Source organism: Schistosoma haematobium, chromosome 6, assembly GCF_000699445.3.
Source record: "Schistosoma haematobium chromosome 6, whole genome shotgun sequence".
NCBI classification, from domain to species: Eukaryota; Metazoa; Platyhelminthes; class Trematoda; order Strigeidida; family Schistosomatidae; genus Schistosoma; species Schistosoma haematobium.
The window spans coordinates 10307613-10329193 of record NC_067201.1 but is presented as its reverse complement, the minus strand read 5'-3'; the positions used below and the strand labels follow the sequence as shown (position 1 = coordinate 10329193).

General features: G+C 32.3%; 1 protein-coding gene across 1 annotated transcript in view; it reads left to right on the top strand.

Moving 5' to 3' along the window:
* Window positions 1-3649: 3649 nt before the first annotated feature.
* The window catches only part of CDH2_8 (Chromodomain-helicase DNA-binding protein), a gene marked incomplete at its 3' end in the record, with an annotated part of 74846 nt that continues 56914 nt past the window's right edge, over window positions 3650-21581 (top strand). The window contains exons 1-7 of the mRNA XM_051219446.1: window positions 3650-4245; window positions 6289-6349; window positions 12106-12183; window positions 12936-13058; window positions 13542-13653; window positions 18754-18926; window positions 21229-21334. Of these exons, the coding sequence (XP_051065442.1) occupies window positions 3801-4245; window positions 6289-6349; window positions 12106-12183; window positions 12936-13058; window positions 13542-13653; window positions 18754-18926; window positions 21229-21334 (1098 nt within the window). The 5' untranslated portion in view covers window positions 3650-3800. The remainder of the gene's footprint in view (window positions 4246-6288; window positions 6350-12105; window positions 12184-12935; window positions 13059-13541; window positions 13654-18753; window positions 18927-21228; window positions 21335-21581) is intronic.

Here is a 21581-nt window from a genome sequence, read left to right as displayed (position 1 = left end):
ACTAGTAGTTCTAATTGTTAGGCGTCTGTTACAAAACCTGAAAGTTATAAGTTCAGCCAAACAGGGTGCTATGAATGCATACTTCTAAGAAGTTCCATTATTAGGACAATCAGATATTCAGTGCTTTCATGTTTGTACTTATATAACATGTGAGATAAATCAATATGACTGTAAAGGATCCTCCTATTCTGACCCAAACTAAAGATCACAACTCTCAGTCCTAATTTTTACATTTTGTTTAAGATTTTTATGTAATAAATTATTCCTTCATATCATCTGCATTCTAGATGACTTAAAATTGGCTTCATTGTCACAAGATCATTCTACGATCCGCCAAAGGTCGTCAGTAAAGTATATTTATGCTAGAATAATTATAAAATTTTACAATAAATACGTCTTCGAATTCTACTTCAATATATTTTTCAGGACAGTACTAGATAGGATCTGTCACTTTATGAAATTGTATCAAGTTCGTTATTTTTGCGGAACCACCGTATAAAACCTGGATAACCAAACTTTTCGTGAAACCTTTGCTTTTCTGTCATTTCTTTTTTCGATACATACAATATCGTCCATAATAATATTATTCTCGATAAAAAATATCGAATAAAGTTTGAAATAATTGGCCATGATGTTTAGGTTTTAATTTGAGTCGGTAGAAGGATGGAGATAGACGGCACTATATTTTTCTGAACCAAAGTTTCGTGTAAGTTGGCAATCGTTGGAAAAGTATTCCTGAAAACTTGTGGAGCTCAAACTTTCGGCATCCAGTTTAATAATCTGTTACGTTGCCTCTGGGATCTTCTGGCCTTGAACGTCCTCTCTTCAGGACTGTGGCACTTAGCATTGATTGACGAATGTTACGTTTGTCTTGTTCATTAGTGAGTAGCAGTTATATTGGTTTGTGAATGACTTTCAAAATTAGTATCCTACGATCACTCAAGTTTTGAATGGATTTTATTCATAAATATTTTCGTGTTATGTATATAACAACTAGTGAGTTAAATAGCATTTTACATAATTCACACTGCTGCCTTCTGTTACGTAACAGGGGAGTTATCTTCCTTAGAAAAAATCAAAGTGACGGTTGGTTCTTAGAAGTATGTTAAGTGGTTGTCATCAGAATAATGAAAACCTTTATATCAATGATCACACCTCGTAGTTTATGTAATTATCTAGTAATCTATCTTATATACATTAAATGATATATATAGGAAAATATAATTTATCTACACCCAGTTAATCAGCTGCCCCCTGGAAAAGCATTTAGTTTGATGATGAGTTTTTCCGTCACATGGTGTTTGATAAATTTGTTATCATGACTTTCTTGGTCCTCTCAGAAATAACTTTGTGGCAGTTAAATCTATTGTCGTTATACATGTTAGTAGTAGTTTGATTTGGAACATGATAGTTCTCGATTGGATGATCGTATCAAACTTCATATCTAACAGAATGTCAGTATCTATTGTTCAACTGTTGCTTCTAGAATCAAAGGTGCACGATTTCATAAATATTCGCATTTGACTCTTACTTCCCCTCTCCGACAAAAGATGCATCAGCAGTTTGTAAACCACTGAGTATTCCAAAGATTTGCAAGATGTATTCATTTGAATCATTCACACACTTATAAAGAAACTCGATTTACCAATAAACTACGTCTTTGTATAGCCACTATGGGTGGTTTTCATGGAAAATTATGATTTCAGAAAGTGCATATCTAAATATACAATGATCGTTTGTTATTTCATTTATAATTGACCAATCAGTAATCCATAAATCCATATGTTCTGTATTAAGGGAGCATGTTAATTAGATAATCTCTTTGGTTAGTGAATGGCCTAAAAGAACAGATTTAGTAATTCATTGATAAATATTTTGTATACCCGTGTATAATTCGACTATACGGAACGACTTATATTTTGGTGACGAGATCTTTCTGGCTGTCTATTGGAACAGCATATCGATGATTCGAATTTTGTAGAAACTCATCACTGTCATCCAAATACGTTATCATCCAGTTGCACAGTAGGCCTAGAAAGTAGTTCATATAGTTTAGAACATATAGGCCATACTAGTTTCATTGTTTTAATAGAATTCCTCTGCACTGTAGACAGACTATCTTTATTCCTTCTGTTGTATCGTGTCTACGCATGTAAGTGTTCAAGATTTCAATTTCCTAAAAACTTATATCTCAGTAGCGATATCGAGACAATACACACTGGATTTACATACGAAAATAGGGACTGATCAATTACAGTCCATTATATCAATAAAGGGTAAGTAAAAACCTTTACAAATAAATTCATACCTGCTGAAGAAGTCAATAACTATCTGAACTCAATGGCTGAATTTGAATCTCATTTTAAACATTGCGATACTGAATACAGGAATATCTAGCTGGTGAGTCTCAAATGAGATGAAACGGGTGTCCTAGATTGTACTGTAACTATAAACCAAGTATACAACACACATGTATATATTTATATTCAAATGTTAATGACTCATAAATCCTACCTTAAGCTCCCAATGATGAAGAGAATTATGTTTTATCCACTGTAATGGAAAAGCTAATAAAAGAATGAGTAATTTGTACAAATGATGAGGCAAATTTTAGTGAACTATAAATACTACTACTAGCCCAGTGCATTCATGAAGGAGTTAGTGTGTTCATGTGCACTAAATTTATCTTTCCAACACCGACGGCACTTTAATTATATATATATATATATATATATATATATATATATATATATATATATCATAGGTTAACATTATAGGCTTATTTATCTATTCACATAGATAACCTGATCAACTGTTGTTTCTTTATCCAATCAACCAGTATATTAGAGAACAAAAGTAACTGACGAATGCTTCACTACCATGCATACATCCTCGCCAAAAACATAATATAACGGCATTTATTTTATCTCATTCCCTTTTTCTCAGTATAAAAATTGATGAACGGACATCTCTAGCCAACATATATATATATATATATATATATATATATATATATATATATATAGTTCGGTTGATTTGGTGAAGTGTGTAGTTTTCAAAATAGAATAAAAATAATTTTGGGAAATAGTTGGCATGATTTTTTAGAAGACTCACACAATATATGTAATGTATGTATTTGTGTTAGTATATATATGTGTATAAGTATATATGGCGTGTGCACACACAGAAAATAACACACATCTCATTAATACTCGTTTGTACATAATTGTCATATTCACACATCTGAAAGTATGTTAATAATAATTATATGTGGAACAATATAATCATTATCATTCCTGAGTCAATTGAAAATGTCATTGTGAGTCAAGTTTACTGATTTCCCGAACTTGTATATACGTAAGTGCATATATACGTCTCTCTCTCTCTCACACACACTTTCTCTCCATGCATATGTGTGTATGTGTTTACAACCAACAAGTAACCAGGTTAATGAATACTGACTGGATGATTTGTAATTCATTTGTGATTAGACATATCAAAAGATAAATTACTTAGAAACAACTAACACTATTCTGTTGTTTGGAATTAAAAATAGATATACCTCACTTTTATGTACCACTTAATACACCATTGGATAAGTGTAAAAAAAATTAAGAATATGTCTAATTCATGAATAACATGATAGTTTTTCTTTTCTTTTCTCCTCTTTTTTTGTTCTTCATAGAAATTCTCTTTATAATTTTGAATTGTTCAATTCCTGGGAATAAAATGACACTGAAACAAATCAACTTTATTCCATTCTTCTTTGAAATAACACTTTTCTTTAATCAATATAAATTATGTACACATTTTATATTCATTATTTCATAATCATTTCAATGTTTACAATAGTTCATTCAATCTTTTTAACAAGTATATTACATTACTTTATAATAACAGCTGATGAAAGTCGACCAAACGACAATCATAATAAGGATGTATATAATAGTAATAATAATAATAATAATAAATGTATTATTATAGAAGAAATCCTGATTAGTACATTTGTATGTGATTTAATGTTTCTTTATGATCATTATACACCGAAAAATACATCAAAGACTTCACTGATATTAAATATCTTAAATGAAAATCAACATTTTCAAATTATTGATAATCATCAATTAGTAACAAGAGGACGTATTGATCGTGAACATTATGTATTTGAAAAATTATGCCAAAATATTCAAAAGAATAATAATATGATAATGAATTTTGACGAGGATTATTCCTTATTAAATGAAGGTGAGTTTTTTGTTGTTGTTGTTGTTGTGTTCAATTTGTTTTTTTGTATGTGTTTCCATGCATATGTGTGTATGTGTTGACAAACTGAACTTTAATTTCATATTATGATTTGTATAAGGAAAAGTTTTTTTCCTGATGAGTAGGTGATAAAATGTAATACCTTGGGGATTTGGGTTAACCAGTCATTTGTTTTTATTATTGAAGTAATGTGTAATATTTGACAATATGAAACATTTTATCTGTTCAGTAAATGGAGATAAGTAATACATATTAGAGATTTTATTTTGAGCCTTTAATCTCATTATATTTGAGTTTTTTATTCACCATGTTTGGCTGTGCTACATTGACATGTTCATAACACATTGTTGTTGTATACCTCCAAACTTTAATGAGAATTATACTAGGATATGCAATACTCACCAATTAAATGAGTAGAAATGTAGTCATAAGTATTGGATATAACTTATTATTTTAACACTGATAACGTGACAGTTAGCTTCGATTTTCTTAGGATGTTTGGTCACCAACTACTATTTAAAAAACCCTTTTGGTTACTCGAAGAGCAGAGATTGCTATATTATACCTTATAGTGAGTTTTTAATAATGTAATGAGCTGTTGGTAATGTATAGATGGCTTAGGAGTGTGTATAGTGCATGCTTTTTAAGGAAAATAATGTACACCAATAATGCATTAAAAATGAATTAATTAAAACACATGCTGGTGGCTAGCAATGCTTGTGACTTTAGGCAATATCGAAGCAATCCGCACATAATGCACATATGCCAATAAGAGACTGATCAATTGTAGTCATAAACTTAAATGTGAAGATTCAAACAACAAATATAAAAATGAACATGTATCTATAATTATGAAAAACTAGGAATTCATAAATCTACTGATGATCAGTCTAATTTTCTTTGAAAATTGGAAGAGTTGAACAGATGTAGAATAGTTTATCGGAAACCTTGAACTTACGTTTTATGTTTTCTTGACACCCAACGGATAGATGTATCGATAATGTAAAAAAGATTTGGTGCCATTTATGGATTTTTATTCCGCATCCTAAGTGACTTGATATTCCGTGCACTTTACCTCGATGTTAATTAATTAGACACAATCTGTGAAACGGCTTAAATAGCTCAGCAACTCTTTGATAATTACATCATTTACTAAATATCTCAAATAACATATTTAACTTCAGAGAAACACAAAGGAATGCAAACTTTTCATTTGAAATTTTTACAAATTTTCATTGTGTAATACTCTTTAACTCTCCTCTCTTTACTATTTTCCTATCGATTGTGTGTCATCAGTTGGACTCTTCTTCGAATGTTACAGTTTTTATACCACCATTTCCACACTCTATTTTGTTTGACTAGTTAAAAACTATTTGAATGATTAAATAACTTGATAATGAAAAGACAAATGAACTTGCAAAAAATTTCTTGAGTAACACTGTAATCTATTTATCACATATATACTATTAGAACAATACATATAAGCAAACAATACTGTTTCTAATTAGATCTTCGTAAGGCTTTATTGTAATATACGTGAATAAAAGACATTTTACGCAGCTGATTTTACAGTGATGGTTTCTTTTGAACCAATGATTTGTATTTAAACAAAAGATAAAGTATCTGAGTTTACTTCTTTAATGTGAACCTACCAACGAATAAGAGAACATCTTCTTGTGTGGTTTTGAAAGGGTAAAGTTAAAAAATAAACATAGCTCTATCTAAACAAACCTGATTAGCAGTGGTCAAATGATTCCTTTTGCCCAGAGGATTTCAGGTTAGGGCTTGCTTTGCGATGCATTTTCTTCAATGTGTGTCCTATCCACCAAGAGTGTGGTGGTGGAATCTAGTTTGTTCTCTGCCACAATAGGTCGTTGCTGATGATGTCAGGCCAACGGATTTGGAATATCTTGTATAGACAAATGTTTATAAGCACTTGTATCCTTTTGATGATGGTTGTAATGATCTATTATTTACCTTTATTATTTCCTAATAGAGATCTATACTGTCTACTACATATCACAGAGACATTAAAGATTCGAACCTATGACCCTATTTTATATCTTCCGTCCACATACTTCACTATGTGATCATTTACACACTTATTGTGTAATTCTAATTGGTTTTATCCAACTTTGACCTACACCTTGTGTGGAACTATTGATTAAAACTTGATATTTTACTGTTCTTGTCGCTACTAGTACACTTGTTTTCCTATTATTAGTTTGTATATTTTACCATTTATGCGTAGTTATGCAATCTATTTCACTGTGGTCATAGACTCATAAACTGGCTGGGTTAATTTAATAATCCCGTACATATAGAGTGAAGCCGGATAAATATCAACTTGGAAACTCTATAATTAGTTTATGTGGATTGTATTAACTTTCACAATCAGGAACGTCAACAACATATTAATGGTTTTTTATAAAATTAACTATCATATTTAGAGAATCTTTATGTTTATCTTAGTGTTTTCATCGCGCTATGCTGATGTTCTTTCACAACTCGAAACATAACACATTCTCCCAGGGCTCTACGTTGCTTGTAACTGATAAACAGACTGATCGACTGGCTGACTGATTTCTTAAATTGTGCAGTAAATTCAATCTGATTATTTTCTTTTACTTTGAATGATTCATATCAAATCATTGGACTGTTTTTCTTTCTCTATTTGTAAGTATAAAATCGTCACCATTTTCTTGGAATATAAAAACGGAATAACAATACTGATTTCAATCAAACAAACACTATCCATACGTTAGTCGTGTACAAGTTTTATATTCACTGTATACCTACATACTACTTATGAAGGTTTTAAGCAACGCGCCGGTTTCATTTTGTATTTTATGATATGATGATAACGATAATAATAAATATCATTTCATAGCAATGCTGAATCGATCTAAGTTAGATCACCATTAAAAACCTGGAATCACTGGACGTCCGTTTCATCATAGTATGTGACTACTCAACAGTACGCATCCACGATCCCACATGTGGAAATTGAATCCGGGACACTCGGTCTCGCCCACAAATACCTAAAATCTGAACTATTGAGTTGTTATTCAACGGTGCCAATGTCTGACTCCAATAAATCCAATCCTTTCAATAATTCTTCAGTTCATTTGACAAGTAGATACTACATACTGGAGTGTACTTTATATTAAACATTTTAATTAGTCATTATGACCACTATGTTTGTGTTTATTTGACGTGTTATCTACGCTACATCAACATTTCCACAGAAGACAGTTGTGCATTACTTCATGCACCTAAAGTGAAATTCCTAGTGGTAATATCATTTTACTATACAACCTTTATCCATTAAATAGATGAAAATGTGGTTGAAGGTTCCCAAAACAATACAGAAATTAAACATCGGAGATATTGAGGATAATATCGGTCATCAGACTAAAGCCTCATTCGGAATCTTACTATATTACTGTTGGATTAACCACAGAAGGAGAGTGAGAGATGACTCGTCTGTTTTATTAAGTGAGAATTGCATAAAAATTGACTTAAGCAAAATAATGTTACTCATTCACCTTGAGCTCAGTGATATAATGCCATGATACTTACCGCTGAAGTGGAAAGTCTTAAGTTTATCTTTGTGATATGATTTGAGTTTGAACTGCTGTTGAGATGTGGATGGTGGTGCTTAAACCCTATGAGCACTGGCTTTCAATGGTTTTCCTGCTGATCCCAATTCATAATAGTAATTATCTTACAATGATATGAAATCTGCATAGAGGTCATTAAAAGAATGATTCAAGACTTACAGACTAAAAGATAAATCACTGAATATTAAAGTGAACAATTCAAATAGGATTGTTTAGTTGTTAAATTGCTGATGAAACACATTTGCTTGACAAAACTCTTATGTCAGAATGGGTTTTGTGGAGATTTTTTAGAAATTTCACAAGTTGAAATCATGAGTCAATGGGATGCGCACTGCTGAGGAGTCCCATACCAGGACGAAACGGTCGTCCAGTGCTTCCAGGTTTTCCATGGTGGTCTAGCTTCAATTGACTCATGATTTCAACTTGTGAAAACTCTTATGTACTTATTAAGGAGTTTTTATTAACAATGCAAACTATATCTTTGATGACTGAAAAAAAATTGTTTAAGTACTCTATTAACTAATATAGTAAGTAATTTTAAAACATTAATGAAAACAAAACAAAACACTATGCTATATAGTTTTACCGAAAAGCATAAATGATATCCGCTGACACGCTGACCAAAGTACTATTCGATCGAAGTACTAATCATATACAACATTGATTCTTTCCAAATGTCTTTGCTATAAAACTCACATTTTTCACAATAAGTAATTTCATAATTTAATCAGTTAGTTATAACTGTTGGTTATAGACGTTTAATTTTATGATACAATAAGCTTGTATTTACACAGTAATTAATATGAAGTACGAATCAGCTCACTTTATACAAATCTCACTGTTGAACAATATAAATAATTCATAGAAAAATCAGTGTATTCAGGGATTGTTTTGATCGAGTTTCGGTGTCAAATAAATCCACATTTATCATCTTTGTGTTCTGCCTTACGTTGTGCAGTTCACAGTGTTATGACTAATAGTCACTTAATAATATTACATGATAAACTATCAATCAAAATAACGATTTCTATGACTTTGCTCTTGAGTTAACCACTCACATGCTAGCCAGCTTTGATTCATTGCTAACTTTATTGATTTTCGATTTAGTAGTTTCTCTTCTTACTCCATCCGTTGAGTATAGAACACAGTAATAAGCCTCAACTATACTAATATTAGATTTCATGCATACGTAATTTATATACAGAAATACCTTATCGCATCACACCATAAAATGTAAAATAACAATTATACATGATCAAGCCAAAAATTGGCTGCGAGTAAGGGTAACTTTAAGTGATAATTTGGAAATAAATTAAGAACAGTAAGTTACGAAACAGTAATTAATGGGTTAAAATAAAACTCGTGATAAAGGATATATATATATATATATATATATAATAGGCCATAAATTAGTCCTGGAAGTTTCCATTCATTTAGATATAACATTCAGATATAACACATAGATCCTAGTAGCAAGTGACAGTTCTCCAAAGTTGTAGCAATCTGAACACTTCATCATTCTCATTCACCTTCTCCTGTTCTTCCTATCCCTCTCTTTGCGTCTCCCACTTCCTTATCTTCTTGAGAATACCAGTGAAATGTTACTACTATGGATTTTTATATTCAATTTATTTTATCACTTCTCATTACAACACAATTCAATTTGTTATTCATTTGAATTTCACTTCAATGTTAAATCTAAACTGTTGTCTAATTTTATACATTAATTAATTGGCATATAAAGAAATTTAAGTTCATAACAAATCAAATTCACTTGGCGTCGTTTTACTTGTATCTTCCCATTGTTATTTAGGACCACAATTGATCAGTCTCATATTGGCATATGTGCATCCTGTGCGGATGCCTCGATATAACCTTAAGTCACAAGCTTTTTTTAAAGCAAAGATGAATAGTGGTTAGCGGTGGAGTGAACATCAAGTTTGAAATGCAGGTACATCCGGCTGACAAGTCCCAAATAGGACGAAACACGCGTCTTGGATTTCACGGTTAGCCACTATCCATCTTTCATAACGAATCACTTTATAAATGTATAAAATTCTAAAGAATTTTTAATTGTTAGTTCCTGTTACTGGGATAAATAGAGAAATAATCTGTTCAAATCATTGAAACAAAAACATTTTTTTTAAGAAAATGCAATATGTTGTTATTCGGTTACTAAATTTAGAAAATTTCTTTTTTCTTCTTAAATTGGTTAGGATGTATAAAACTTGTTTAATTTTCTGCAATCTGTAAGAAAATTTTCCATTTTTTTCCTGAAAGGTAAATAGTTTCTTGTCTATTAGATTAAAAGAACATAAAGTGGGAATTATTTAATTTTTTTCTTGAAAACGGAACGATTTTTTATTTTCATCCCATTCAACATGCACAAATCAATATGAAAATTTCTAACTGTAACATTCAAGTAATTACTGAATTGTTTAAATAATAATCTTAAATATTTTAAATCATAAACTGATCTTAGGTAGATCATCATCGAAAATATGGAAACATAAGACAGTAGTTTTGTTCAAGTGTGCAATTCCACAATGTCAGTGAGCACTTACGATCTCGCATCCGGGGATCGAAGTTAGGACCTTTGGACTGGCGCATGAACCCCTAAGCTGTAGATCAATGGATGGGCATTCAATCGATTCATGATATTGCGTAACCATCTTCGATTGCCTTGAGGTAGATTAATGTGTCATTCGTTAGATTTTAGTGGCCTTTGAATATCTGACTCCAATTGGATCGTGTGATTATCGTTATCTACTTGTACATATCGCCAATCCTCCTATATAATTATCGACTTAACTCGCGTAAGTATATTACGGAATTAAATTAGTCAAATACGAGAATGGATTTCGAATGAGTATATTTCATACAACCATTTATCTGGACAGACGATCAAAGAAACAAAGAGAAACGAAATGATGCGCAACGAAGAAGGAGAGTGAGCCAACTCGATTTAACCAAGCGTGAATCGATATTCATAGTCACACAAAAATAAGTTACAGACATGTGATGAGTAAGATAGGAATTTCCCGCAAATACGCTTACATAAAAAGTCAAGGTTGATAAGCGAATAATTAACAAGGTCAAAATGGGATTCAAGAAGAATGGATAAATTGACCTGTCCATAAGCTAAAATAAGTTATGTGGGCTTGACATAGCAACCGACACTACAATATGTCGGCTTAGTGGTCTGGCAGTTGAGTATTCGAGAGAGAGGCCGAAGGTTCTGCGTACGATTTCTGGATCAAAGTTTCTAAACTCTTACTGCCATTGAGGAACCGCACACTAGGGAGAAACGGACGTCTAGTGCTTCTAGGTTTCCGATGGTGGTCTAATTAGGATCAATCCTCGACTTATGCTGTATGATAATTTTACAATTCCTGCGAAACCCTATAATGATAATTAATATTTATTTAAAGAGAACTGTATATTATTTGCAAGTGTTTTCAATGTCCTGCTGTTGATGTTAAGGACTGAAACAAATCATTTTTTGTTGGAACAACATACATAAGCCAATAATATTATTCTCAATTAGATCATCGGGTTTTACTCTAATTTACATTAAAACCAATCGAGGCAATTTGAAGGTCGACAACAATATTAGCGAAAAGGGACCAAATAACTAATCACAATTAGTAAGAGTCACTAGTAGTAAGTATCCATCCTAAGCGAATCGCTTTGATACTTAGGTCACTTAGAACTTTATCATAAAGTTCATTTATGGCTAGTAAATAGAGATTGATCAATTGGAGTGCTTAACACCAACAACGGGAGAATACAGTCCCTTACAAATAAAATCTATACCCGTTGGATAGGCTGAGAGTTATCTGAAATTAGTATCTCAGTTAATAACATATTGAACGTTCGAATCGGAAGAAATTGTGTTTTAATCTGATTGTGAACATTACCATCGAAACACAAGTGCAGTCAACTGACAGGTTTCGAAAAATACGAATTATTTGTTATGGATTCAATTATTAGCCACCATTTAATCCCAGTAGAAAAGAAGTGTTTCCTTGATTCTAAAAAAATCAACGTTAACAAAAGAATCATACTAAAACATGGTTATTGTTTTTATTTTGACTTTATATGGGGATTCGTGTATGTGTGTCTGTATGTGTGTGTGTGTGTAGACACGAAACACTTGCTCATTATGCTCTGTTCAAAACTACAGATGATGTATGTAAAAAAATGTTTAAATTATTAGATGGTGGTTGGGGGTAGTCGATAGGAAACTCTGGACCCGGGCTTCGTGTTACTTGGCACTCGTCAGCAAGGTGTACCTGTAATCTTGAGGGAACTGGTGCTCTCTGACGGATTCGGTTCCGTGTCACCCAACTTGACAGTCAGAGATGTTACCATTGAGCTATCCGGGCGGCGACTGACCTCCAGTAGGACTGAGATGTAATCACAATTGATTGATGACTGGGTGGTGACCAATGTCATGTGTGTCAAGTCCTTATTTAGTGCAGATCGAATGCTATCAATATATAGTGCACGCAGTGTCGAGTCACCTAAACTAGTGGCCACATTGCAACATGGTCGATAGCATTCGATCTGCACTAAATAAGGACTTGACACACATGACATTGATCACCACCCAGTGATCAATCAATTGTGATTTTTTAAAGTATTTATATTTAGTAAACTTTAGACAAATGCTTCGTAACTACAACACAAAAACCAAACAAATTAATACCAGATAATCAATGTCTTTTGAAATAGTTTTTATTTCAAGATGAAATGAGCTAAATTTGATGGACAAATGTATTGATGAAATAAATCTTTCGATAGATAAGATGACAAAATAGTCATTTTTGTATTCCTTAATTTTCTGTCAGACATCCAAGATCTTATTTACTTACTTACGTCTGTTACTCCCAATGGAGCATAGGCCGCCGACCAGCATTCTCCAACCCATTCTGTCCTCCGCCTTCTTTTCTAGTTCCATCCAATTCTTGTTCATTTTTCTCACGTCTATCTCCATTTCCCGGCGTAATGTGTTATTTGGTCTTCCTCTTTTCCTTTGTCCTTGAGGATTCCATGTGAGGGCTTGTCTTGTGACGCAGTTGGGTGCTTTCCTCAATGTGTGTCCTATCCACTTCCAGCGCTTCTTCCTGATTTCTTCCTCCACTGGGATCTGATTTGTTCTCTCCAACAGTAGGCTGTTGCTAATAGTGTCTGACCCACGGATCCTAAGTATTTAGCATAGACAACTGTTAATAAACACCTGTATTTTCTGGATGATGGCTTTCGTAGTTCTCCAGATCCAAGATCTTATCAACTAAAAAAAATCGATGCATCATATTGAACGCAAACACATTATCGATTGAAACAGATACTTACTTCTTAAATACGCTTTTCTATATTACTAACAAAGTGTATTTATTATCAACTCATAGTGATCACTTTATCATTCAACAGATAAATTATCAAAAATTGATTAATGATTTGATTCCCAGATTGTTAATTAAATATTCTATATCAATTTTTCTTAGTTAATACAAACTGTTGAATAAGTTTCGTGATATCTATTTAGTTAATTGAGAAAGTTTTGTTTCCCAAATGATAAATCTCTTTTTCTTTCCAATTGTCTTTCTCGTTTATTATTATTATTATTCTTTCATTCTAATACTGTCACAGACTTGTGAAAGTTTGCATGGGAAGAAGCATATTTTCAAAGTCTAATACGTATGTGTACAGACAAAATACTAATACATGTATTCCTAAGCATGATATATGTTCAATGGGGGGGGTGAATTTTGACACATACAAATATGAATTAATTACTATGACAAAAGTCATATGATAAGTCGTTAAATAGTTTTAGGGTGTTTGAAGACAAATGGCTGTTTGATTGACCTAGTAAGAAATCAAAATATGTCAATAAGAATGTATAAATGGGTTATATTAGTTACAGATTGATTTCAGTTAGGGTATCACTAAAAATCAGGGGGTACTAGACATGTGTTTTGTTTTAAATCTCAAACTAGTCGGCAGTGTGAACCCACACTCCTATCAGAGATTGAACCGAAGACAATCAGGTCTCATAACAAATACCTAAACATTAGAACTACTGGGTACACAGTACGAACTTTAATTAATTTGTGATATGCCATTGTTTTCAAAGGTTTCACGTACAACATGTCTAAACTCCATCAATTACAAGTAACTAAGAAACAACTGTCCAGTGTTCCCTGGCTTTTTAATAGTACCTCAAATCAGATAAATCCGTGATGAATGCAACTTACGGACTAAAATCAATCTCCATAAAATCCCTTCAGATAATACTTATTATCCACGTTTATTTGTGTATTCTTTATTTGATCTGATGTACCTCAGCTTTACTGCATGTTAAAAATAAAATTTATGACCATCTTATTTGTCTCTGTTATTTATCTAAATTTTTAAATGATGTGAATAGATTCCATTTCATTTTGCGTTCTATAAATTTTCTCTCTCTCTACACACACACACAACAGTTTCAAAAAGAAAAATGTTTTTCAAATGCATTTCATGTGAAAACTCAACAGTCTGTATAACCCAGTACTGATAATTATTATTTGTTAAATAGTAGTGACTAGCCTCGAGAGGTAATTCTCGGAGTTCTAGTGAGAAGTTATGACTGGTGGAGTTCAACTGTGTCGGATGTGAGTCAATCACCCATCGAAGACAATGTAAGATGGGCGCGCAATACCGTGAATTGATCGAAGTTAGGCACTGACACCGTTGAATAACAACTCAATGGTTCAAATTTTAGGTATTTGTGGGTGAGACCGAGTGTCCCGAGTTCGATTACCGCATGTGAGATTGTGGATGCATATTGTTGAGTAGTCCAATATTAGGATGAGACGGCCATCCAGTGCTTCCAAGTTTTCAGTGGTGGTCTAACGTTTATCTCTTCATAATTTCACTGAAAGGTATTAACTCCAACAATCGAAAGTTGGTGAAAATAATGAACAGTGTTTATAAATCTTGTGAGTCGATAAAAATATATTTGAATGAGTAACATCAAATTACCACGGCAGTGCCAGGTTAGCTATAAACTCTTTTGAGGAGTATGTTTAAACGAAGAATTACATCTGCTTCTACATAACCATTTATTCAATATTTATTTTGTCTATCGATTGCTTAAAGCCTCGTAGTTAAATCTGTTACTTGACCTATATCAGTGATATTCTTTCCCATAACATTGCTAGATAATTTAGGAGGTTAGAGATAATTGGTAGGAAATCCTGATTAACCCAAGTTGCGTGCTGATTGATACTCGTCAACAAGGCATCCCTAAATTCTTTCAGGAATTGATTCTTACTATAGGATTCGGACCCAAGCCACCCAGTTATACAGTTTGAGACGTCACTACTAAGTTATTCGGTGGGCCACTGAGCTCATGTAGAACTGAAATATTTAAGATTGACTGATTACTGAGTAGTGATCAGTGTCACAATTTTCCAATCCTTTAGTGCTAATTGAATTCTATTGGCTTGTGGCTCTAAATGCAACTTAATCAAGAAAATTCAGTCAACACTAAAAGACTTGATAAATAATATTAAAGGTTTCTAAAGAAGTGGATGTGTAGAGGGAAGAAGTTGTAGATTCAGATCGTTCTTAAGCGATCTTCCCTCCTGAAACTACAATTCATCAGGAGTGTGACTAGTGATATCCCGCATTATAGATTATGAATCGGAGTTAAATGTATATTTTACGCAACTCATCTTACACTGACATCTATTCAACTGGCGATGTCTATTTTAACAAAATGATAAATTACTTGAGTTCGTTTCTTCAGTGTGCATCTATAACTTCTGATATATTGAGCGCATTACCAGGGAACTTAATCAGCGAATAGGTAAACACTTTTCAGTGTGGTCTAAAATGTGCCAGACGAATATGACAATATAGGATTACCTTGTCATAAACCAAATCATTTCAAGTGACTTATCGTCTACCTTCGTCATTTTCAAATAGAGCTCAATCCCATATCCTTTATATAACAGAAGCTGTGAAGATGCGAACCTATAAAAGTGACATTATTCACTACTTACTGACTGATTAATTATACAGTAGTAAATAGTCTCTATTTAAAGAAAAAGAAAACTATATTTGTAAAACTTCTCATATACTTATATAATTATTAAATGTGTATATAGGAAAAGAAAAAAAGAACAGACGAAATGAACTATCCTCCTTTCATTTTATAATAATGTTATAATGATATTCTCTTCTAAACAATTTCCAATGATTATCACACAAAGTTATTGATACTGATTCCTATTTTGATTCTGATCAATATTGATTTTTGCATTGGATTTAATTAAAAATAAAGTGGAGAGGGAGGGGGCGGCGGCAGTGACAGCGGCGGGAATCAATAATTTTTAAAAACTGGATACGTTTCAAATTATATATATATATATATATATATATATATATATATATATATATATATATATATATATATATATATATATATAGACAATGAATATTCCACAGTTGATTAAGTGACTGGAGATGATCAAATAAATTTAATTAAGGATTTTTGTATTATAAGTAGTTGAATGAAAGTAAATAATAATAATAATAACGTAAAGTATGCAGTGGTCTATTTTTGCTGCAAAAAATATGTTGTTTTTCTAGACTGAATGTAAACTAAAAACTATAATATGAATTCTATTATAGTCGATATTTAACGTAAAGATTTGATTAAGAGACAAAGTGTTTTCTTTTATTTTCTGAAGACTGTCAACTGTCTAACATAAAGTATTGTTTAGTTTACAAACTTTAATTATATTTCAATAGTTGAGACCATGAGTCAATTGATTATCATAGAAAACCTGGAAACAATGGACGGCCGTTTTGTCATATTGCGGGACTCCTTAGTAGTAGGCATCCACGATCCCACCTTGCGAGATTCGAACCGAGGACCTATCATTCTCACGCGTGAGCGCTTAACCACTAGACCACTGAGCTGGCTGGCATTCGACGGTGTTAATGTCTAATTTCAACTAATCTATGAAATTGAGCGACATATCCACCATTGTCACCAGTGAGTTACTATCTCACAACTGACCCGGTTGAACTTCTCACTAGATCCCCAGTAAATGCCTATTGAAGTCAGTCACTAGTGGGCATATGTTTAATTATATTGCAAGTGTTTACATGGAATACTAAGCTATTTATATTGTAAAGAAAAGTTTGACATTATTACTTATATGTAACTAGTTTTCTTTACTATAAATCTGTTTAAATCGGATAATTGTTGAATATCAGGGGTACTGACTAACCTATTTCATTTATTTTGATGGCTTTTATTATTAGATACTTATATTTTCTGTTCAGAGTAAACTTATCATTATCGCATCGTATGATCGAAAATGATTATGAAGATTTATTCCCTACATGGATACTTTTGATAATATTGTATTGTCTGAGCTAGCTATTCTTTTAAAAACACCGTTAACATTTAATTTATGTGAAGTAGGCATTGATAATATTGTCCAAAATGACAATAAAAGCTTTTTAATTAAACTATTCAACTGAGAGAATGCAATTTCAGTAAAATAATTTAAATAAAACTTAATCATCACTTTGTACAGTAACATTGAGTTAACTTTAGATAAATATACTTGTACAGACATTCCTCTAAAATCATAAATATTTTAACAATTGAATTCATGAGTCAGTTTATGCTAGACCACCGTTGAAAAACTGGAAGCATTGGACAGTCGTTTCGTCCTAGTATGGGACTACTCAGCATTGGGTATACACGTTCCCACACGTGGGACTCCAGTGCAGGAACATCGGTCTCGCACGCAAACATTTAACCTCTAGACCACTGAGCTACCATCCAACGGTGTAAATGTCTAACTTCAATCTATCCATGATCTTGCTCAACCCTTCATCCATTCACACCCGACATGGATTTCAATGGTGTTCTAGCATAGATCAACTCATAAATTCAACTGTTAAATTTATTACAATCTCCATATATCCCTCTTCTGATCATAAATATTTCCTTAAACAATTATTACACACAGCATAGCTAACATTTACTAAGATGATTCGATCAGGAAACTTTTGTATAATTTGCAAACTACTCATTATAAATTAACAATATCTGAAGGAATTTGTTTTAAAAAATTTGGTTATATTTACATTTTACACTGACTAGACATTAATTGCTTAAAAACTCACAAACAAAACATTAAACATTAAATGAATCATGTAAATATATGATCATGATTCAATTAGTTATGAAAAAGAATGCACCAAGGTTTGAGTAGCAGTGATATCCCATAGTAGACTAGTTATTTCATCTATAGTTTGGAGATGAAATATTGGATGATTTAAGTTATAAACAAATGGATAGAACCAAGTTCTTCATGAATGAAGTTATCCATTATTGACAGATGCTAAATGGCATGAAACTTATGCCCAAAATTACTTGTCAACTGCTTCCAACCAACTACCATAGTTTTGTATTGATTGTCTCTTCGAAAAATAAGTTTAGAAAAAATACCAAGATAGGATGCGTGTCCGTGAATTTGTAGAGCATTCGTTTTCTAATGCCTAATATGTGTGCGGTATTAAGTATTTTTGAACATTTTTTTTGTTCGTTTATTAGGTAAGTGTTGGATATTAGAGCATAATTTTCACCGATGATTTCAATTTAACTTTCAACTCCCACTTTATTTGCTTTTTTCATCTGAAAAGTTGGGATACTCTACAGTGGCGTGTTCATAAAAGATATGTAGATAGCGTCTTCAATTAAAACTACATTCTTATATGCAGCACTGACACACTATATGGACGAAAAAAGTTACTTGGAAATTAGATGGTGGTTAGAGGTAGTCGATAGGAAACTCTGGACCCGGGCTTCGTGTTACTTGGCACTCGTCAGCAAGGTGTACCTGTAATCTTGAGAGAACTGGTGCTCCCTGATGAATTCGATTCCGTGTCACCCAACTTGACAGTCAGAGATGTTACCATTGAGCTATCCGGGCGGCGACTGACCTCCAGTAGGACTGAGATGTAATCACAATTGATTGATCATCACCCAATGGTCAATCAATTGTGATTACTTGGAAATATTAGATAACATAGTTTTATTGAACATTGAAAAAGGGTGATTACCTTCACATGATATTTTAACAAATAGTATCCAATGAATTCCTTATTCCTTAAAGTTTCATTATGCATCCAATATTTGTCTGTACAAATTAAACTCTTAAAATACAATAGTATAAACACTTTTTGGTGTATGAAATTACTGAACAGAATAAAATGAATATATGTAATGTACTATTACTCACTTATACGGGTATACGAATGCAAAATCCCTTGTAATGAATACTGGTTTGAGGAACGTTTTAAAAGAAGTAACCAGAAAATGAAATGTGTAAATCCCTTTTAAGAATAATAAACCATATAAAGCTCTATGTGAATGTATAATTGAAATATTGAGTAATTTTGTAATCAATCATTCAGGAAAACCATAGATTTATTTCATTTCATTTTCTAAAGACTGTATTAAGCTAAGTTAATTGTAGTACATAAGAATTTTTAGTCAAAGTTGGAATGATTATTTCCAGAATAGTGAAACATTGAATGTATAGGTGAGGTTTAAGCATATAAGAATACCCATTTAGTACTTTCTATTATTTTTTGTGACCATTTGGTCAAATGTAAATGTTATTTGTGACTTCATTTCAAGTCTTTACCAACACTATATTTCTCGTTTTTTTTATGCACCTTGTCCTTTTGCACTACACTTGTATAGTTATATCTAACAGTTTCGTGTAAGTGAAATGAAACGTTCGATAAGAAACTATACACAGATTTCTTTATTAAATAAACGGAAAAGTATCCGAATCAGCCTAATATATTACATTTATTGAACAATGAAAACGTTGTGAATAACCTTCAATGAAATTTAAAATGAAACCATATTCGCACAATCTAAATCCACGTCCAGATTATTAATAGATTTAAACATTTTTTACATTTTGAGAACATTTCAATACTAAATTGGTCAATACTCATAAACTAAATCATTTTCAACGTCTCAATATGACTGGATATTTTGTTTAAGTGTGCATAGCTATTTTCTGACCTAATTTCTATCTGGTAAATTAAATTTATCAGTATAGGGTTGTGGAGATTGATGAGTTTTAATTGAGATGATGAATGGATCAATGTTAGATCATCACTGAAAACATGGAAACACTGTTTGACGGCCGTCTCGTCCTAGTATGGAGCTTCTCAGTCGTGTGCATCCAAGATCCCGCCTACGGGACGAATCAGCGTTCCAGTGCTTCCAGGTTTTCACTAGTGGTCTGACATTTAGTCGTTCATGATCTGAATTAAAATTTTAGTTCAGATTAATTCCTTGGAGATCATAACACGATATCGAGTGTAACGTTTTTAAGTTTATTTCATCTTAATTTTCCAAATCTTTTTACAACTATATAGTTTTATATTTCAGGTTTAATATACTTTACATATCATTATCGAACAATGTAGTTATCTAGTATTCTTTTATCACGATGAATATAGATTGTGATAAATAATGTTGCATTTATCAATGAAGTTGTATAGTGAAGAGCATGGGAATCCATGATACACATTTCATCCCATTTGGGGCTCGTCGATTAGAGGTACCTTCATCTAAGTATTGATGGTTGCACTAAGACTCTAACCCAATACCTTTCACTTCAAACGTCTAAGACGTTATCGACTGAGTCACTGAGTTCAACTAATCACTAGCTTATTCAACGGGTTTAAATTTTGTTAGTATGAATTTTTATCTTTCGATTGTTTATATTACCCACTGGAATTGATTAATCTTTTTTGGAGTATCTAGATCCTGAGAGGATCGTCTCAAAAAATTACAAATCCTTAAATCAATAATACAATTATTTATTTATAAAATAGATTCAACTGTAGGTTTACACTATCAAATTAAATTCTGTGATGACTGTTGCATTTTTAATGGGTTAAAGCAATTAACAATAAGCTTTTACTAACTTGGATATGGTGTTCATTGATTTTTGTCGTAAAATTTTTTTCTCTTCACAATTCAATTCCACCTCACTGACTGTTTCAGTCAAAGAAGTTACTGTGATGCGAGTCATACAGTTGTATGTAGTAATGGTATTAAAGGGAAAAAACCAACTACACTGAATATTATCCGAGGAGGATAATTTGTTACACTGATTAATAATTAATTGTATCAGTCTAGTACCTTGGTCATAAACGAGTTTTATCGATCAAGTTACAATGGAGTTACTAGTCTAAGTGATTCGATATGTTCTATGTATTTTTTTTATCGTAGGTGGTTGTATGCAGTTGATGGAAAACCATTCCCAGCTAATGGGAACTCAAATCAACGAGTATTTTCAGTCTCTGTGGAATTCAAATCTGAGTCATCCAATAACATGGTGTGAAATATTACTACAAACTTGGGTCCATGGTTTCTTACTGATTACTTTAAATCACACAGTATCAAATGGATGTGTAATGTGACTTGCCCACTCAGTTATTTAAGCCTTTTACCCATCGTAGAGGAGCATAGGCCGCTCAACAATGTTCTCCATCTAACTCTGTCCTGGAAAATTCTTTCCGGTTGTTCCTAGATGCTATTGTTCCTTTTGATGTCTGCCTCCAATTATCGACGCCTATAGCTTT